Source organism: Phaseolus vulgaris, chromosome 6 (assembly GCF_051622355.1).
Source record: "Phaseolus vulgaris cultivar YP4 chromosome 6, ASM5162235v1, whole genome shotgun sequence".
In the NCBI taxonomy this organism is placed as follows: domain Eukaryota; kingdom Viridiplantae; phylum Streptophyta; class Magnoliopsida; order Fabales; family Fabaceae; genus Phaseolus; species Phaseolus vulgaris.
In genome coordinates this window covers 30,567,291-30,589,251 of record NC_143503.1, presented here as the reverse complement: position 1 = coordinate 30,589,251, position 21,961 = coordinate 30,567,291, and the positions used below count along the sequence as shown (strand labels likewise).

General features: G+C 30.4%; 1 protein-coding gene across 1 annotated transcript; it reads left to right on the top strand.

Annotated features, from left to right (window-relative positions):
- The first annotated feature begins 508 nt into the window (after positions 1–508).
- LOC137832067 (vesicle-associated membrane protein 722-like) lies at positions 509–8,677 on the top strand. The gene is made up of 5 exons (XM_090303739.1): positions 509–834; positions 4,159–4,300; positions 4,388–4,508; positions 7,173–7,235; positions 8,256–8,677. Exons 1-5 carry the CDS (start codon positions 645–647, stop codon positions 8,403–8,405), a joined length of 666 nt encoding a protein of 221 aa, XP_090159865.1. The 5' UTR covers positions 509–644; the 3' UTR covers positions 8,406–8,677.
- The last annotated feature ends 13,284 nt before the right edge of the window (positions 8,678–21,961 follow it).

Below are 21,961 nucleotides of genomic sequence, written 5' to 3'. Positions count from 1 at the left end.
TTAATTGACGTATACATACGATGTACACAATACGTATTCAATTGGGTGACCTAACTTCACCGTCTTCTCATTTCTAACAATGCTTATCTGAAAATTATAGATTTTAAGGGTCAATGACACGTTTTATCTCACTAACTAAACAACTATTTAAATTATTTATTATTAGTTTTGATTAAGTTGGAATTCATATGATTTTAACTGGTTTAATATTACTACTTTTGGTAGCATCTTTAATATATTTTATATGATAATAATAATATAGTGATTAAATATTATATAAATAAACATTTATTGTATTAGTGAGAAATTAATATAATAATAGTATTAACTGAAAGTATAGGATTATTACCAAGAAACTATAAATAGAAAAAGTTATAACAGAGTGTTGTGATAACTTCCCTATGACCACTTTCTCCCTCTATTTCTCACCGCTTTTCTAAACCCTCTTTTCTGTTTTCTCTTCCTTTTTCTCCCTACAAATCCCAAAGAAAGTGTGTGTGTTTGTGAGAGAGAAGAATTTCGATTTGGGTGTTGGATTGAGCAAAAGCGTGACACCATCACCACCAAGAAACTGTTCCCAGATCTCTCTCTTGCAACAATCGAACTCCAAAACCCTACCCAACACTCAATTCAGATTCTCATTCATGGGGCAGAGGTCTCTGATCTACGCGTTCGTGTCTCGTGGAACGGTAATTCTTGCGGAGTACACTGAATTCAGCGGAAACTTCAACTCCATCGCCTTCCAGTGCCTTCAGAAGCTCCCTGCCAGTAACAACAAGTTCACCTACAACTGCGACGCCCACACCTTCAATTACCTCGTCGACAATGGCTACAGTATGTTCTTTTTCTGTGTTTGTTTTCTTTCAGTTTTGTGATGATGTTCTTCATGCTTGTTGCTTGTGCTGAATGTGGTTCTAGATCGTTTATTTTAGGGTTCCGTTTGTTGGTGAAACTAGTTTGTGTTGTTGCGTGTGCGTAAAACAACAGACCGAGAAACACGAGGACTATATCGGTGTGTGCTGCTTTAGTAATGTGTTTTGTAGTTATTGGGGGAATGCAATGGTTATTCAGATTAGGTGTTATTCCTGTGCGAAGTTGTTAATGGTGCGCAATACATAACGCGTTGTGGTGGTCTCAAGGATAATTGAATCGGGGAGCGTTCAGGTTTTGCAGATGTCGGGCCAGAAATTGTGAATATTTGTGGATTTCCTGTTCTTGTGCCTGTTTTTGGAGGCTTATTTTGTGAAATCACTCTTTTTCATCAGTAGTGTGTTGCGTTCGAAATCTCTTGTTCAAAACTCTTTTCTTTTATCACCCACATCCTCACCTGTTTTTACACAATTCTTTTGATCCAAGTTCTGCATGCCATTCCTCTTTGTGCCTGTTATCCGTAACACGATCCAGTTTCCACGCAAGATTTTTTTCTCTCACAGTCGCACGCAGGTCTTTTCTACGGTCTTCCGTTTTTCTGCTGTGGCGTCGCTCACCCTTTTGTTTTTCTTTATTTATGTTTTGAGTTTACTTTCAAGTTATCTAATTCATTCCTGGGATTACATTTCTTTGGGACAACATGCCTGCTTATAAAAAAAACGTGTTTGGTTAATAACTAAAGTTCGTGGGAATCTTGATTATATTCCTGGAAATAATTAAAATGTGTTTGGTTCATAATATATTTTATTGGGATGTATGTTAAAATTATCAAAATTCCCTTACTATGTAAAAGATGCTAATTTATTAATATAATGCATAAAAATAAAAATAAGATAAATATCATAAGTACATTACTAATTTTTTTTCATATATTTATCTTTATAAATTGTTATAAACTATCATGAGGTATTTTTGATCAATTAACTCTTGAATTTTGTTCTCCATTGCATATTAAAAGAGTTTATATCGGCCATTAAAAAGCCAACCAAGACATTGACAGGAAACACATCTTCTAGTTGTTATAATTTATAATAATAATATCTGGGTATATATTGTATTATTTTTTTGGTATAATATATAATATTAAAATCGATTTGGATACTCTTCTACTTACTGCTTATTGAGAGGTCTTGTTTAATAAATCCTAACCATGCTGTATGTTTATTATTTTTCACTTAATCCACTGTTGAAATAAAAACCAATTAAAACTATGAAAGAAAACTGGGTAACAAGCGGGCCTGGTTTAGTGAGTTTGTTAGTTTTTATTTCAACCGTATATATTACGTAGTAATTATAATAATGGTAAAAATTTATTAAAAAGGACCTCTCTTGTTAACAACAACGAGGGGAGGATCAAAATTCATACAAAATGGTTTAATATATTAGCACATGGGCAAGCTGGCGTAGTTCCATATATCTAGGGATATGCAACACAAGAAGCAGTGAAAACAATCCCACATTAAAAATGATAGATTCTTAATTCGATTCTTTAGGTAATTATTTTGTAAGAAACCGTTTTCGTCTTACATAATCCTAAGGATTATTTGAGAGTAAATATAGCAATGTAAGTAGTTAGTATAATTATGGAAGTAACACTCACGAAGCCATATAAATGAAAATGATAAAAAAGTCTATGATTAATAGACTTAATATTATGCAGGAAATAGATTATGTGAGTAACATAAGTTTATGTAAATGAAAGGGTAGTGAATCGAGGGTATTTGTGAATTTTTACCAAGAAATATGAATTCCCATCCCATGGGGATCAATAACCCCTGCCTTTAGGAATTAAAGTTAGTTGAACATGGGTATATTGCTTTCTTGGGAATTGTTCCAATTTCAAGTCATTGTCATTAGGGTCAATTACCGCATTTGAGGTATTGTCCGATTTGGAGCTTAGAGTTCCATTACGATTTTGTCCTTAAAAGGCGTCTTAGAGGGTTAAGAGAGAAAAGCGTATTTAAATTGACATTTGTCTAAACTCCTAAGTGATGTGAGACTATTGGGCGTATTGAAACAAGCCCCCCGGTCGAGGAAAGCGTATTTAAATTGGCATTTGTCTCAACTCCTAAGTGATGTGAGACTATCGGGAGTATTGAAACAAGCCCCCGGTCGAGGTCTAAGGGGAACAAGAGTTCGCCTTTGGAACTACTTATCCATTTCCACAGATGGCAACTCAAGTTCGTTGAGATAGGATTGTTAGGGTCCATCATCGCATTCGAGATATTGTCCGCTTTGGAACTTGGAGCTCCATGACAGTTTTGTCCTTACAATACTCCATCAAAGGCTTTCGTCACTTCCAACTTTAACCCAATTTTGGTTTTCAGCAGTTTCTTCTTTTCTTCTTCCCAACCCTGCATCTTGGAAACATGATCAACAATGTGAGACTCCTTTTCAGCATGGGCATCCGCTTCAACTTTCGTCGAATCATCATTTTCCTTTTGACATGCGTCCTTCATCTTCATCATCTCAGCTTTTAGGCTTTCTAACTCTTGTTTGGTTTCTTTCATGGAACGAATAAGTTTCTTTTCATTGGATCAAGACTTTTTGGCCTTTACTTCGCTCATGTATGCCAAGGCAATGGCTTTGTTAAGACAATTTTGTAAGCCCCTACTCAGGTAATACTTACTAAATTTCACTAAGTCTACCTCCAAAGTATTATGGGCTCAGTTATGGGTCGAGTGAGGAAAGGCGGTATCCCAAAAAGATGTTCCTTCGCCATAAATTCACCCTGATCCACTGAATCCCAATTGTCTTCCATGACCACTTAAGGAGTGCCTATCAGATTTAAAGTGCTTGGTGAAAGGCTCCTTGTGATTTTTGTTAGTTAGAGCAATGACGTTCTCTTGGGCTACGTTATGTTTGCGCTTTGGGGGAACTTTAGTTGGCGTCTGCTCAGAACTGTCAGGTTGGTTCACTGCCTTAGGAACACTTGTCTCGGCTTCCGTGCCTGTCTCCTTGGCAGTCATTTCTTTCATAAGACGCGTCATTTCTTTAATCTGTATAAAAAATTCAGAATTGCAGTTATCCAATTATACATTATCTTACTATTTTCTTTTGAGGTTTTGGCCACAAATATCTGTTATCTAAGATTGATAACCATGTTGCATTCTGTTTTTTGTGATTTCTTTTTCTAGTTTTATCAACTGATATTGCTTTGTATAGGTGAGGCTTAAAATTTTGAAGTGTGGTTGTGTTCTGAAATGTCTTACTTTTGGAATTTTGTAGCATATTGTATTGTTGCAGATGAATCAATTGGAAGGCAAGTGCCCATGGCTTTTTTAGAGCGTGTTAAAGATGATTTTGTGTCAAAATATGGTGGTGGAAAGGCTGCCACAGCTCCTGCGAACAGCCTTAACAAGGAATTTGGGTATTATGTTTCTGTTCTAAGCTTTTAAAGTATAAGGCCGTGGGTTTATATTGTTGTTTTAGCTAATGTGTTAAGGTCTTTGCCCAGGCCAAAGTTGAGGGAACATATGCAGTACTGTGTTGATCATCCTGAAGAGATCAGCAAGCTTGCGAAGGTGAAAGCTCAGGTTTCTGAAGTTAAAGGTGTCATGATGGAGAATATTGAAAAGGTACACATGAACTACTTAGTTGCACTAATTTAAGATGGTAGTAAACTGAAGAGATTGGTGGGTACAAGAATAATTTTTGCCAATCAATAAACATTATTGTGTCTGTCTAAATTCCCAGAATATATAAGACAACAACATTGAGTGGACCTCTGTGCAAAACTGAACACGAGTCTATTTTGTATGAAGTTCATGGATTGTGCTTGTGAAGCATTGATATTTGTTCGGGTCATGCTTAGGCATATTGGATACTGATCTGACATAACTGTACGTAGATGTTGTCTTTAATACATTTGGGATCTGTAAGTGATTATAAAATCTTCTTTTCCCTAAAAGGATTATGGTTTGTATATGTGACATCCAACAAGAAAGAAAATGAGATTGTTTATTATAATATTCGAGTAGCTAGCTGGCATAGTTGGCAAAAAGGGGCCAAGGCAGGGGAGTAGGAACAGAAATCCGAAACCAATAAGTTTTCCATTTCCATTTTTATGTTGAAACTGTTTCCCATGTTTTCTGTCTACTGTCTAGGTTTTAGAATCTGTGATGACTTTAATAGGCTGAGTCCTGCTACCATGAAAGAAGGTTTATCACAAAGCATTTAAAAAGCTGAGTGCTGTCATGTCATTGGAAGAAGACTGATATCAGGCTCTGTTTTGATAGAGGATGAAAAGTGGTCGATGATGTTAGAAGAAAAGAAAATGCAATCTAGTATAATTGTTGGATTGTGTAAATGCTTATGGTCAAGTGAGTTTCGGTTTTTCATATAGATGGAAAAAGTTGGTTTCTATTGGGCTGTGGGGAGTTGGGTAAGGGAACTTTCCACCTACTTGTCTCCTCAGTAGTAAGCCATAAGTTCTTAACCGCTGTTGATACTTTACAGGAATCAAGGGTATTAGAGTAGGTTGAGAGAAGGTAGTTGTCTTTCAATTTACTAATGATCACTAGTCTTTCTTAGAGGAGCAGTGTTACTTTGAATGTTCAATCTGTCCATCTGATCTTTGAGGTTAGCTCAAAGTAATGAGGCTAATTTAATTATTTTAAAGACCATAAATTGTGAAAGGAAAATGATAGGAAGTGTGGGAAAATGAGGTAGAACTCAGATAACCTAATTAGGCAGATAACCTTGCCCTAACTTATTGTATTTCAACACAGACTGTAGCAGAACAGTGATAGTGGAAATATCTATAGTAACTGTAGAAAACTGTAGGAAATTAGTTAACAGAAGTACCGAGCTGTGAGCTAGATACATACAGTACCTTATGCATTAGAAGGCTAACTTACGTAGTAACAGGTGTTATAGTGATCTACCTAGTTCTCTAATAATCCATAGTTAATACTTTAGCGGCATGTCATGGCACCAAGCTGCAGCAGTAGTTCCATCGTATCATGTTTTTTGCACTGTGTGTAGTGGCAGGGATCGTGTCCTTCATGATCACCCCACTAAGCATGAGTGAAAAGCTTGTTTTGTGCACATGTATGGTTATTCTGGCTCCATTTTGTGGTGTTTCTCAATCATTTTTGCATTTTAATGATTTTGAGGTTAGAACCCTGGTTTATTAAAGAAAAGTCTGCTTTCTACGTGTTTCTAAATTCTGTCAGACACCTTTCAATTCTCAGACAGCCAAAATCTGGGTCTTTCTCTCATTTTTCCAGTCAATTCTAGCTACCCAGTACTTTCTGTTCAGTTCCTTGTGGTATATGTGTCTCTGCTGTTAATTGTGTTACTTGACTCATAATTCTTCACCTATTTGACAAAAGTAGCTCTAGTTGTCCGATTTCTTTGTTGTGTATTATTCTATTAATTGTCCGGCATTTATTGCTCACCATTAGCCTTGGCCTCAATGAAGTATTTTCATATAATATTTTTAGTTTCAATTCTATCTATTTCTAGGATTGGACAATGTTGCCCAGTCCTGCTCCCCGTTGCATTTATCCATGTCTCAATTTTTTTTTGTTTTCTTATGTATAATATAAATTATTTGCACTGTATTCATTGCCTTTGGTGTATATTTCCACCCTGTTTGCTGTGGCCATACCTTAGTTTTTTAAGTTTATTTTTTCTAATGAGGTTTGAGCATTATTGTGCATGTGTAGATCCAATTCTTTGCATTGTATTGGACTATTGGCTATCTTTTGAGTATAGCGTGTTTTGGAATGGCTGCTATGATTTGAATTTTGATGCTCATATTTTGCTTCTCTCACTGGTTGTCAAATCTTATTGTGGTCCCTTACTTGGGTGCTTATTTGAAATTGCAATCGTTAGCCTATTACATTTTGTGATCAGGCCATTCGCAATATTTGAATTCTTTGACAATCGGAAGGGTTCTTTCTTTATATTCCTTGGGCAGTTGGATTAATTTAACGTTTTTTTTGTCTCACATCCCATTATTACTTATATTCTACTAATGTTTATTCACCTAGGCAGTAGAAATTTGTGCTATATCAATGGCACATAGAGGAGTGACTTTTTGGGTTCTCTTCCATGTTATTACAATATTCTACCTGTGCCTTAAGACAAGACAAGCCAAGACAAGATTGTTGCAGTTATATTTATTGATAGAAGAAAATTGCCATCAATTTTTTGTCAGGCCTTTAATTGGTTCAATATGTCTGATGTATAAGGACATTTGATCAAATTATATTGACATGTATAATTTAATGTAGGTTCTGGACAGGGGTGAAAAGATAGAGCTTCTGGTGGATAAGACAGAGAACCTTCATAACCAGGTCAGTATGTGTACTATGTGTTTAGAAAGTATGTATGTAGTGGTGCCAAAGTGAGCCAACCCAGCTCAGACAAAATGAGTCAACTCAACCTAGCTCACTTTTGGTGAGTCAGAAATTTTGTAACTTGGCTCGACCTACCACGGGTTAATGGGTTAGGTGGACTAACTAACTTAAACATGTTTTGTTCTCTCAACTTATTTTATATATTTACTGTAGTACAATTAAAATAGATTGACTCATCTATTTATAGCAGTACAATCAAAGTGTTTATCTATTTCAGTTTATCTATTTCACTAAACATTATTATAGATAGTAAGTGAAAATTAAAGTGTCAACCTATATAATTACGCAAACAAATAAACTAAGTATACAGACCACTTAAGCATTATTGACCAACATTATAATCTTTAAAAAGATCTAATTACTAACCTACCTAATTAGAACTTAGAAGTAGTAAACAATTATAATTAACAAATGATGAAAAATGATAAAAAAATGACAAAGGGTTGTTTTTGGTGGGTTATGGGTCAACTCACTAACTTGTGGGTTAAATAAGCTGGGTTCAGTTTGACAAACTTTTAAAAATACTGTATTTTTTCCAAACCAACTCGGCTGGAACCCTTGGTGAGCCGGGTTGACTCAGGGTTTGAACCCATTTTGACACCTTATATATATATATATATATATATTTAAGGTGTGAAAGGAGATTTATTTCTTTTTCTGGCCTAATAATATTTTAAGCGAATGTTAACTATAGCGTATTTCTAAATACTGAAAGGAGATTTCTCAGTTTTGGTGTCTTCATTGTTTCAGACCAGCTAGTTACAATCACTTTTGTTTTTAAAGAATGATTTGTATATAGTCCAGTTTTCACTCTCTTCTCTCTCCACATGCCAAAAAAATGAAAGAAAAGTCTTGGATCCTGATTTCCATATGCTTTCATTTTTTGTTTGGCTTGGATATGGATGTGGCAGTACCAATTTATGTTTTACCATGTTGAGGAAAGATATTTTTTTTCAGGCACAAGATTTCAGGACTTCTGGGACCAGAATCCGTCGAAAAATGTGGCTACAAAACATGAAGATAAAGCTGATTGTCTTGGGAATTTTGATAGCACTGATCCTTATAATAGTTCTATCTGTGTGTCGTGGGTTCAACTGTGGGAAATAGGCGCCATTCTCGGAGGCCCTTTATCATGTTACTTCAAGCTTGAGATTATCTGAGGAAAGATCCTAATGTATGGCATGAGTTTGTATGTAATATAAATATAGGATATAGATAAAGGTCATAATATATGTTTGTCACTTTGTTCTACTTATAAATGCTTTTGAATATATAAATTGGGTTGTCAATTTGAAGTTCATTTTTCATTTTATTCATAGTCATCAATCATGTAAATCTGTTATTTGATCTTATTCTTTCTAATGATTCCAGTTACATCATTTTGCACTGTCGACCTTTAGATCTATTGAACCTGGGGCCTTCCAAGGTTACTGTTTTCGTGGAAGTAAACTTTTCAGTGAGAGTCCCCAAAGAAGATTGCTGACAGCAGAAATATATGATTTTATTTTCACTTCTTCAAATGTCATTTTACTATTAATCATCGTAGATTACTTTTTATTTTCGTGGAAGCTTACAATTATATTTTCTACAATCTTTAAATTTAAAAATCCTTTATGAGCAGTTTTGTTGAAGAACTACTAATAGAGACCCATTCATTAGTTTTTCAGTATGAAAAAATGGATAATATAAAATTTCTAAATTTATAGCAAAGTTGTAGGCTCTCACAAAATTTATTTTTTACAACTATTGCACTGCAATAAAAAAAAACACTTTCATTTTAACAAAGTAAAACATCCAAGGGCAGTGACCACCAGTTTTAAGCAGAAGTATTCTATTAGAATGAAATTGACTAAATTTTCAACTCACTTTCTAAAGTTTTACCTCAATTTTGAAAATCCAAGTAAGTGGTTTTGGTTTTCAATTATAAAAACAAATCATTCAACTCTCTAATGTACAAGTAAAATTATCTTTAAATATTTTTATTTTCAGTTTTAACTAGCCATTAACAAAATATTTGAAAAAAAAATTCAAATAATTTTGTTCATTATTAACAATTCTTTAAAAAAATAATAGTTAATGAAGAGTAACATCTACATCATAATTTACTTTGTTTAATGTTCTCTTACTTTTTTAATTAATATTCTATTTTTAGATGCTTGATATCCACTACAAATTGATTAGTGATGGAAAACTTTGCATAATTTGCATGAAGTGTTAACTTCAAACCTCTCCTATAGTTGTGAGAACATCACATGCTTATTAGTAAAAGCACTCACAATTAATGATTAATAAAGACTTTATTTTTTTTTCTCTGATTAAAACACACATAATATTGATACACCTATAAGTTTAAGAATAAGAAAGAAAAAAGAAGAAACTAAACAAAATTATCATCCATTTGCTCCCTATAACTGGAAATTTCAAAATGTTCCAGATGAACAGAAATACACAAAAATAGGCAAAGTTTTATGATTAAACTAATAGGTTCCAGAAGCAAATTGGTAGAGTAAAATACACTTTACGAGCATATTATTGTTACATGTTGCTTCAGGGGTCAATAGCCAAATTTTCAAACTCATGCATTACGTGTTGAAAACTTATCTTTCCTTACAAATTACAATTCAACAGAAGTTACACGTGGGTTCTTATGTTAAATGGCCCAATTCATTTATCTTAGTCAACATGGCCCAAACCTTTCCAACTTTTCTTTGTTAGAATTTCTTACAAACATGTTAACACAAAAGCCACCAAATACCAGATTCTATTAGAAATCTCCATTGTTGAAAATTGATCAGAAAACATGCATGCATGTATGTTGAAGATGATTTTCTGTTAATAAATAATTCACCCCTAGAAGTCAAACTATATACGTTAGTCAAAAATTTATTTCTGATATCTCCCAAATTTATGTAATCAAATGATGCTAACATCATCACTTCATTCAAGCACAAATCTTCATTCAACAACTACGACAACTCTTTTTTATTAGAACAAGAAAACAAAACCGTTGTGAATTTGACATTGTGACTTACAAGGCTTCACTTTTAACACGTTCTTGCAAGATCACACCAAATTTTCAAAAATATGCTTAACTTTCATTTGAAACATTCATGGTTATCAAATACCTTTCTTTTGTATACTATTATTTATGTACTTGAATGAAAACCTCAAATAAATAGTTTTGAGAAAGTCAAGATATTGTGTTCATCATAAAACTGAAAACAGTTGACATTTGAGAAGGAAATAATGGAGTAAATTATACATACAATCTTAGAGATATAATAATAAACATGTAACTACAAATAAGAATTAAAAAAAGAAAGATTTAGGTGGAATTTTATATAAGAGGAGGCACATTAGATGAGGATATTGAGTTTATTAATTGTGAGTACCTTCCCCATTCAACGTTTCACCTAACAATGGCTTTCTTGATTCCTTGCTTCTAAATTAGTCTGACCCTGATGTGGATGAGAACCACAATAAATAAAATTATAAAAAACACAAGTTGTGAGAAGGGTGAAGCACATGAAATGGTCTAAATCAGCTTTAAATAAATGGGTGAAGTTATTGAAAATGATATGATTGCAAGTTTGCACAGCATATCATAAATGTCCTTCCCCAAAACCGTTTTCATCTTTTCATTGTTTTTCTGAAAAGACAACACCATTAGGCTCTGTTTCTTTCATTGCACACATGGTTGATTTTGGAGCTTACACACACAAACAAGCCAAAACTAAAATAGTGGTTAATTATGGGTGAAAAGTAAGTATCTGGGGTGTGCTTGTGGGACCAATTCAACAGATTGCAAATATCAAATTACTCTGTCCTTTTCCTCTCATCAAATTCTCTGCTTTCATTTCAACCTCATTTCTCATCATCAATAACTGTCTTTTTCTTTTAATAACTATGCCACCCATCATTATCTTAAGAGACTTCAAATAAAAGCAATTAAGGAAACTGGATAATTATTTATCTTCTTCTTCTTCTTCAGTACAAACAGATGATACTATGAGACCATGTTGTTTGGCATCACAACAAAAAAGGTTACCCTTTTTTCCAAATCAAAAGATGCTTTTTTCATCTTCCTTACTCACACATACTCACTACTCAAACAAATGCTTTACGTAACCATCATTCTTGGATAATGCTTGATTTTATAGCATTGTTTGGGAGTCTTTATGATAAAAATAAAATGAATTTTTAAATATCTTTTTATCAATAATGATTTCATCTTTGTTAATTTGTGTGATACTAAAAATATAAAACTATTTTTGATTTCAAAAGAAAATATCACAATAATAGAAATCACTTAATCTTAAACTATATAACATTTATGGAAGGCATGCATTAGCATGTGATGATGTAGGTTACCTTCAGGTCAACTTTCCAGAAAATTGAAGGCCATCACTTAAATATTTTTTCTTGTCTTTTTAGTTGAAATTGAAATTTCATTTTGATAAAAAAATGTGATTTTTTTTAAGGTTTGTTCTTGTATTTTATTTCTTTGTATATTGTTGTGTGATGAACTTGTAAAGCATGCTTGCGTGCCATTTGGGTCATTGCCCTAAACATTAATGCTGACAATAGCTGATTATACAATGAATTACTCAAGAAAATGGCACCAAATGGATCATATTTGTTTTTCTTTTTTGCTTTCAATGGCTTGTGCTTGGTCTATGAAAGAGACCTACAACAGTTCAAATTGCGTCAGTTGTTACAGAAAATCATGGTGGTGCATTTTTCATGGGTTTCCACTTGTGCTTGAAAGGAAAAGAAAAAAAGAAAAGGCAAAGAAGTAATAAAAATATTGAATTGAATCACATCATGAAGATGGTGAGTAAAGCCAAAGAAGTACTCTTAAATTGATTTAAAAGTGTGAGAGGAAACAAAAAAACCATCATCCATCTATGTCACCACAAGAAGTTGATGCTAAGACTGGTCCACACGCTATCCCTTAAGGGCTCCAATGTTTCATTTTTTTATATATTTACATTCATAAGTTTCATTAAAGTACGTGACTCGTGACAACACTAGCTAGGAATTATAATATAATATAATATAAAAGTTTTGTTTGTTTATAATACTCACAAATTGGTGGCTATCGTGGTGATCCAGCAGCCTCCAAAAGAGAAATTGGAAGAAAGTGATGCACACCAATCTCCCTCACTTTGCTTCTCATCTTTTTTGCTAACTTTTTCCCATATTCTCTGTCTTGCCAAACCTAATAATGCTTCTTTTCAATCTGCTCTTCTGTCAATGGACATTGCCATATTTATTGCTGTCCAGAACCTACATGTTATATCAGATTCACATATATCAGATAAACTTACCACTATTCTTGCTGTCAAATTTTTCATCATTATAAACTTTCACAAAATGTTCATTCAAATGTATCAATAATATGCCAAAGTTTCACTATCAGTAATTTCTTAAGAGACATTCTCACTAGTGAAAAATGTTGTTTAACAATTACAAAGCAATTTGATAGTTAAACGTTGTTCATTAAAATACATACAGTGACATTTTTTCAACTATTACAAACATATAAATGAAACTATTTGAACTTATTTTGAGTCAGTACATGTGGTCCAAGGCTCATGCTAAGTGCATATGATTATCTTTTTCACCATGTATCATTCTATAAGACATTTCATGTTCACAAAGTACAGAATTATGCCTTATTTTGCACTGCTTTTACATTGACTGGTTTAACTATGCAGGAGTGTTTCTGAAAATGTTTGTAGATTTTCCAACTCATCAAAATTTATTTTTACATGCTGAAATTAGTCTCTGTGTGTCTGTCATGTTTAGTAGATCTGTTAAAGTCCTTTCAAATTAGAGAAATCATACATGAAGACCAAAAAAAGTTCTGTGTTCTTTAAAGCACTTTGAAACACAGTGCAGTTAAAACAAAATCATGGCACTTTAACCAAATGAATATTATATTAAGTGAAGTTTTCATAAGAAACATGTTTGGAGGTTTTAAGTTTACGCGTCAAGGACCAATACTGATTGATTATGAAACAGTGAAAAGAATGTGTCCACATATGATGATTGTCAAATGTCTAATCATTCTTGGAATTGATTTGTTGGCATTGAGTTAAGGTCTCGTATCTGCAAGAAGTTTCTGGGAAAAACAGGATTTCATCATGCTTTTCATCATTACAACTCTACACTAATCCTAACAAAAATTAAATCATTCTTTAGAACAAGGACCACAATCATGGATCACAAGACCAGGATTTGAAATAATTGATGAATGGAAAACTACAATTTTCAATCTTAAGTCTGAAACTGTGTATTGCAATTGAAATGAATTGGGGCACCCCACACCATGGTTGCTGGGTGGCATCAGAAGGACTCATGATCACATGGGGGTTGTGGACACATTAAAGCAATTCATGAACATGTTGAAAGAAGTGAATATATATATATATATATATATATATATATATATATATATATATATATATATATATATCAAGAAACTAGGGATTTTGTTCTTTTGCTTTTCTTTTTTGGAGTTTAGCTTTGTCCTTCACTGTTAATAACTCAAGGACTGTCCACAACAATAAAACCCACAACATTTTTTTTTTCTGTACATTTTCCCTTCCTTCTAAAATAAGTGTTCCTATAGTAAGATTTTAGTGAAATTCAATATAACTGAAATATATAATGAAGTACGATAAATATAAAAATTAAAATCATACATAATAGTACGATTTGTCCAATTTTAAATTTTTTTTAAGAAAAATATAAAATAAAATTACATATTAATGTATTTTGCAGTAGCTATATAGTTAGTGGAAGTAACAAGGTGAGAATTATATTAATACCTAAAATTGAAAAGTGTTCTTTACTACATCTTAAAGATTGGTAACACAAGTACAGTGGTGTGTTTTATATGAACAATTATTAGATCACATGTTCCTTTATTAACAACTATGGAAAGAAAAGGGCAAGCATGGTATGAGAAGAATTAATTAATGGGATCTGATCTTCTTTCAGAGGCAGAATAATATAATACCTAACAAATCATTAAATTTAGTGTGTCTTTTTTTAAGATGCGTTTCTTGATTTTATTATTCATCTTAACTTGTTTTGTTATTTTATGTGAAAACAACACAATAATATAATTAATTGTGATGAAGTTCACTTAGACAAGTTGGTTCATGGGAATTGAAAGCAATAGGGACATAAAACAGCAAAGATTTGCAATGATAAATAGCCTTAACTTTTGATTAAAGTAAGAACCATGTTGGTTAAGGTAGCATCAGTATTAAATAAGACACAGTGGGGTCATGTCAGTTAATCACTTCATCTTGATCAGGTATTACAATTAAAATAATAAGATCTTGTCGTTTTCTTTTTCTATTAGGTACATAATCATTCAATTAATTAATCAAAAGTCCTAAATCTAAAGGGTTTTGGGGGACCCTATGCTCTTCTTTTACTTTTCTGCAACAAAAGCATACACACTTTATCAATTAGTTTTGTTTAGTTTATGATTTAGCTATGCCCACTTCAAATCTACTTCAATCTTGCAAGAAATAAAGTGGTCCAAGTTACCCTCTTTTCAATTTTGTTCAGTTCATGCTAGATCACGAGATCCAATGTAGATACCCTGCAAGTGCAGGGTGCTAATTAATTACTGTAGTAAATGTTTTCTGTCATTTTATTTTTTAAATGCACATGTGGGTTTGTTTTTGTACATCTCAATTACACTAAATTTTATATTACAATATTTCATTTTATTAAAATCAATTTGTAAAACTTGAAGAGAAAAACAAATAGTGTAAAAGAAAAATTATTATCTGATCCCAAATCCTTTAACTATGAACAATTTTTATGTACAAAAGAATTGAAATAATTAAAATGATCTCAAAATAGTTTCTCTCTTTAGTTGAATCTTTGATTAGATAAGAAGGGAAAAAAAGACTAACTAAAGAGAGTGAAAGAAGTGAGTAGAAAGACTAAGTCCACCCTATATTCAAACACATGAAAAATCCATTCACCTGACCTACCTCATCATCTTTTCAACACATCACAATGATACATCTTTTCTCACAAGCAGTTCACAACTTTGAAAACTCTGCACACCATCTTCAAAGTTGGTTGGCATGTAAATGCAACCTCAATTTGAAGAAACAGGAAAAAAAGTAACAACACACCAAATGGCATCAGAAAATCAAAGCAAACTTCACATTGTTTCTAGAAATTAGTGTTGCTGGAAACTTCAGGGGAAAAGTTGCAACTGCTCTTTTCTAATGATGAAATTCACACAGAAAATAAAAACATATAAAATATTACATGAGTTTGGACACACTTGACATTTGATGTCACATCTACATTTATGTTTCCAAGCCCACATATAAGAAGCAACTGCAACCAAACTTTGTCCCTGCAATTAGGTCTTGGAGCTGTCATTAACAAAGGACAAGATTGCTTCAGCTACCAAAATTAAAGCATCTCACGCCCATATATACACACTTATTTCAAATTTCAATATCCCAGAAACGACCATTCAATTTTTCTATTGTAATTTAATATTTCTACTTTGGATTTCCACGAGAACACGATGCTGGCATGCCTTGGAGCAATCACTTCAGCAACGTTATGCAGCATCCACCTAAGATAACAAAATAAAAAAACACTGCTGCTCTCACAAGGCTCATTTATCTATACTATTATAACACACATAGTTTATCTACTCGTGTGCTCTTTTCTGAAGTGCATGAACTTTTCAAACTTTCTTTTTCTATAAACAACCATCAAGATTCGTTCATTGTGCATAGTGTACATAGGGTATAGTACTACTATACCACATAGTATTTGTTTAGTTCCAAGGTGGTAAGAGGTTTATGTAAGTAGTTTTGAAAAGATCTATGATAAATTATTTTGATGATGGAAGAAAGCAATAAAAGAGGACATGGGAATCCATCTGTTACATTTATGTTCTCTCTTCTTCTTCTTCTTTTTGTTGTTTATTTTATTTTTTTATCCTCCACACACCTTTTCATTCATTGTGCGTGCTTGTGGGGAATTTAAGAATTGCAAATGTTAGATGAGTTCGGACAAGGTGGGTGAGTGTTCCTTTTTATTCAACCCACACACTCGTCAACATATATATATTTATTGCAGGAAGAACATGATATGTAGGTTCCATGTTAGTTGAAACTTGAAAGTATGATGATGTCAATCCATTCATAGATAGGATGAGAGAGGTGCTTCTTGTTTGTTTCCATGAAAATGACAACTAATAGGTTATCCTTTCGATGAAATATCCTTCCTTCAAAATCTAAACCTAACCTAGCTATATACAACAATTACATTTAAAGTTTAATAATAATAAAAATGGCTTTTGATTTCATATTTTTAGCTTCAGTTATTTTATAGATTTTACCCTTTCAAATTTTAATACCTCATCTTAAATTCCAAGCACAATATTTTTGGTTCCTAATTCAGAAAAGCATTTAACAATAAAACCAATAATAAAATGGAAAAAAATGATAAAATACAGAAGATGAATATGTAACAATGAAAACATTGTTAACTAGTGATTTTAAAAAAAAAAAACGACATTGGACGTGGAGGTTGAATAAATTTGGTCGATGAAAAAAAAACTGAAAATTATTAAAAATGATAAATGAAATCAGACTATGTTGAAAATCTCACATTAACTAGAGATTAGAGTATTTTATTGTATATAAGTGGGTGCAAACCTCACACTCATGAATCGATTTAATGAGATTGAGTTATGTTTAAAATCCACTTTGTAATAAACTATTTCTTTTAATGTTAAAAAAAACAAATTAGAATTAAGTTTCATTTTAATAAAATGGAAATTCCTTTATACTATATTTATAAAATGTAACGCAATATTGTAATGATGAAAAATGAAATGGTATGAAACACAAAGAGGTACCATGAAGTTGCTTTGATGGTGATAAGTAAGTTCGTCAGAATTTGTCGCCTAAAACTTTGCCATTATGATATATTTTTCTCTTTGACCAATTGAGCAAATGAAGGTGACTTGCTTTTGACAATTATGTTAGACAAATCACATCTTGGCTGAAAAAAGAGATTGTGCAAAGACATGTGCAATCACGTAGTTTTTGCATATTTTAGAAATTTCCCTTTCATGTTTAGACCAATACTTTCAACATTTTGCTTTTAAATCTTAATTTACAATTCAAACATTGATTATTTAACCATGATATTCAGATAAATGCACGTTGTTTGATAATACCAGCTTCATATTAATCCAAAAAATTTCTAAATTCCGAAGGATTCAACTTTTAACGACTCTAAAATATTATTTTCAAAGTGTCTAGTCATATTAATTAAATTAAATTTAGTTTAACATTTTATATACTATTGTTTTCATTTTCTTTAAGAATTCTAAAATGGAAAATAAATATTTATTTATTTTTTAAATAAATACATAGGACAAGAAATTGTTGTTGTATTTTGTTGTCTTTTTTATTCCAGACATAGAAGTAGAAATTCAACCACCATGTTGAAATGAAAACTCTAGATCAAACTTATCTAATACAAGTTGGTTAAAATTCTATGATTTTCAACCTTTAAGCATGTATATGTTCAAATATGAATTTGTTGGTTTTGTTTGCATTGTACCAATATTTGTGTCATTTTCGTAGTGGTCCCTATGGTTAGCCTATCTCCAACGTACGTTTTAGGTTAAGTTACTTTAAATATGAAAACTCAAGAGTGATGAAGTTAAACTTCCTCCTTAATTGGCTGTTTTTAGAGGTAACTGACCTAACCTAATAACATATGACTCAGAAATAAGTGGGGGTAGAGAATAAACATGTGTAAGACTATGTCCTTTTGATTAAAAAAATATAACTTTATAAAGTGAACTTATTCTATGCTTTCTTTTTATAACATCTAAGTGATTCTCTCCATAGTAGAGTGGTTATCTTATGTCTAGCACATTTTTAGGTAAAGCCAAAGATGAAAAGTATCTATATATTAATTGAAAAATTGTAATCCAATACCAGATCCTTGTGCTACATGATGGTGGATGATTTTATAAACACAACAAACTCTCCCATAAACTCTGATATTCTATTAAGGGGTGAATTTTAAGTCTAACTCAACTTTACAAAATTAAATTATAAGATGAGATTTGTACTTACTTATATACTATGAAATGTTTTTATCTTTTGTTGATATGTAATCTCCAACCCTAATATCAGGAAAGAAAAAAATAATAGTTTCTTTCTCATGTTATTTAGAATTACAATGGTTGAATTCTAAATTAAAATAAGTAATTTACTTGCTTTTTTTAGGGTGGTGAGAATTGGTTAATTAAAAAGTATTTTGTTTTTTATGATCACTGTAAAATAATAAAAATAATTCAGAGAAGATAATTTTTTTTTGTAAATAAATAACAAAATCTTTTAATATTCACACATTAAAAAAAAAATGGCAGGAAGATAAACAATATAGCAAACAAAGTTTCAATTCATTACTAATAATAAGGGAGTTTAACAATGTCAAAATAATCTTTGATTGCAAATTACCAACTTTAAAGTATTATATAAATCATGTTCATGAAAAATATTAAAAAGTAATAAATGTAAAAGAAAATCAGGTTTAGAGTTACTTATATTGTTAGTAAAGAAAATAAATATGTTGATGAGTTGTAATAAGTTGATTAATTTATGATTTATTTTTAAAGAATATTTTCATTAGTATAATAGGTTAAATAAAAAAAATTAAATCTTGATCTAGTTATAACAAAAAAAACCATATTTATATATTCTTTTTCTTATAAAAAAATCATAGAAAAAGATTAAATCTCTTTATTTATTTTTGTTTGAGTAAATCATAAAAGACTAAATCATGTGATGTTTCTTTTTATAGTATATTCTTTCTTGTACCAATTTAAATCATTAAGGATATGATTAGGAATAAAAGTCTTTTACCTAATAAATTAAGATTTAAATAAATAAAAAAATTAATCAATCAAGTAGGTTAATTAAAAATAATAATTAAATTAGTCCCATTTCAAAATTCATGGGTGAAATGTAACCATACCTCGGTGTGATATTATTAACTACAAGAAATTTCCTTTTTTTCTCAATTTGCAAGATATGAATACAAAATTTTATTATTTAATTTAATTTTAATTAGTATTTTTCTCCACAAACTAATCTTAATTTCTGCTTTTGATTTTTAATATTTCACCGAAATTCAAATATAAAGCATAAAATATTTGTAATGAAAAAAAGCTTTGGTGCTTCGATGATAGTACTTATTAACTTATTTGATTGTTTATTTTTTAAATAGAATAAAATTAAGGATTTTTTTTTCATTTTTTTCCTATTTCAAAGACAGCATAACTTATAATCACACTTTGATTTTAGAACCTCTCCAATACAAAAACTCACATAAAAGTATGACTCTTATTGTAATATACTATTCCATTTAATGTTATTGTAACAAAAATAATTTACAATTTTATATGTTGTTTAATTACATAATAATATTTATTAATATTAATAGGGATTTAGACAACTTGAAGTAGCATTTGAAAGTAGGTAAGAAAAAAGTTACTTGAAACAATAATGGTTTAATGTAGAAATATTTGCACAGAATTTCAAAGAAATAAGTGAAAAAAAAAAGTTGTCTATTGAAGATGAAACATTGACTATTGACTGAGCTTAGATGAAAGAAAACAGAGAAAAGTCAGAAACTGTTTCATTGGGAGCGTTGAGCAGTCAGTATTGATTGTTGACCGTACCTGCGTCCCCACCCACATGTCCTGCACCTTCCCCACATCCTATCATTCACGCTTTGACCCATCTGTCATCTCATCATTATCCATTCACTTTTTTATTAAACACTTTTATTTCATTTATATTACTTCATTCAATTATATCCCTTTCATTAAATTATTTCTTTAACTCACTTATTTTAAATATTCAATAATAAGAATAAACATGTTTAAATGATATTTAATTGATTAAATTTTTTCGATCAAAATTAATTTGTAAGTGAGAAAACATCATTTTTCTAAATGGGTTTGGTAAGAGAGAAAGAATGGAAAAAGGAAACACAAAGAAACATCCCATGCAGAAAAAAATGTGAAAAGCATTAATTGATTCACACTTAAATTGTCTAGAATAGCATAAAAAATATTATCAATTATATTCTATAACATAATTAATTATATTATATATAATAATTTTAAATATTTAAGGAAATTAATTTTCAGTATATCTTTTTCTTCATTTCTTTTCAATCAATTTTTTTGTTAATTTTTACCTTTTCTTTTTATCTTCTACATGCTTCTTCTTTCTTTCTTCCTTACCAAACATAAAACTTAGACCAAAAGATAATGTTGTTTAAACGGTTTTTCTCAAAGTTATTAAAAAAATGGTCTAAAAATGTAATTTTAAATGAATTTAACTCAAATAATGTACTACTCATTTATATATTTAAAAAATAGTAGTATATAGTTTTTTTTTGAAATTTTATTTGGTGTTTCAGGATAATATTACTTTGAAGTTCGGTTTCATCTCTATCTTCTCCAATTCTTTGCCACCTTAAATTTTTTTTGTCAGTTTTTAATTTTCCAAAATTTAAGGTGTCTAGTTTCTAGACAACTATTTGTCAAAGAAAATAATTACAGTACACACATATATATATATATATATAAAAGTATAATAATATATAATTATACAAATAATACAATTATAGCCATACTTACCAACAAGCATACTAAATATTCATGCATAAGTTTGTCTTAATTATATTTATGCTAATGTACTAATACAAAGAATATCATGGAGGAAATTTTATTTATTCAAATATATTAATATATACTTGTGAAAGTATATTAATGCTTACACATAATATTTTTTACAACATCATTACAAATACCGACATAATTATCCTTATACATATAAATATAAATAAGTCTACACGGATTTCTATATAAAACTAATGACATTAATATATATTATTAAATAGTAATAAAAATTATGAATATTTTTTAAAGCAATACGAAAACTATTATTATTATTATCTATATAATGATTGCATACTGATAAATTAATATAATGATGATCTTAGTACTAAAAGTAGAAAATATTATGGTAGTGATATCAATCAATAAATTACTATTAAATTATAGTGAATTTAATGTAAAATTATAAAACCTTAATTAAAACAATTTACATAACAGGGAATATTTTATGTCATTTAGTGAGTATGTAACTCAATAAGCTAATGTGTATATTAATTTCTATAAACATAATAACACTACTTTTATTTTTCATATATTATAAATAGTATCTTATGCTAAATAGTTAGTATTTTCTTGTTAAAATAATATTATTCAAAGAACATGATTACATTGAATTTTTATTTTATATCACACAATTAATTATATTTATTATTTTGTATAATTGAATTAATAACAAAGTATATATATTTATTATACAATGAAAAGACTAACTTTTATATTAATTTTGAATTAAATAGAGGTAGTAAAAGAAAAAAAAACAATGTTTTATATTATACATATTAATAATTATTAATAGTAGTTTGAAAAAAAAATTAAAAGATATTTAAGAATTTTATTATTTGGTATTTAGATATACAATTATTAAGAATATCTAAGTAAATTA

What these genes read in the sequence shown, in the direction of transcription:
- LOC137832067 (XM_090303739.1), top strand. Translation starts at nt 645, where the DNA reads ATGGGGCAGAGGTCTCTGATCTACGCGTTCGTGTCTCGTGGAACGGTA. An exon ending in CCTCGTCGACAATGGCTACA is followed by an intron (nt 835 to 4,158) that starts GTATGTTCTTTT and finishes GGAATTTTGTAG; the next exon opens with CATATTGTATTGTTGCAGAT. An exon ending in AGCCTTAACAAGGAATTTGG is followed by an intron (nt 4,301 to 4,387) that starts GTATTATGTTTC and finishes GTCTTTGCCCAG; the next exon opens with GCCAAAGTTGAGGGAACATA.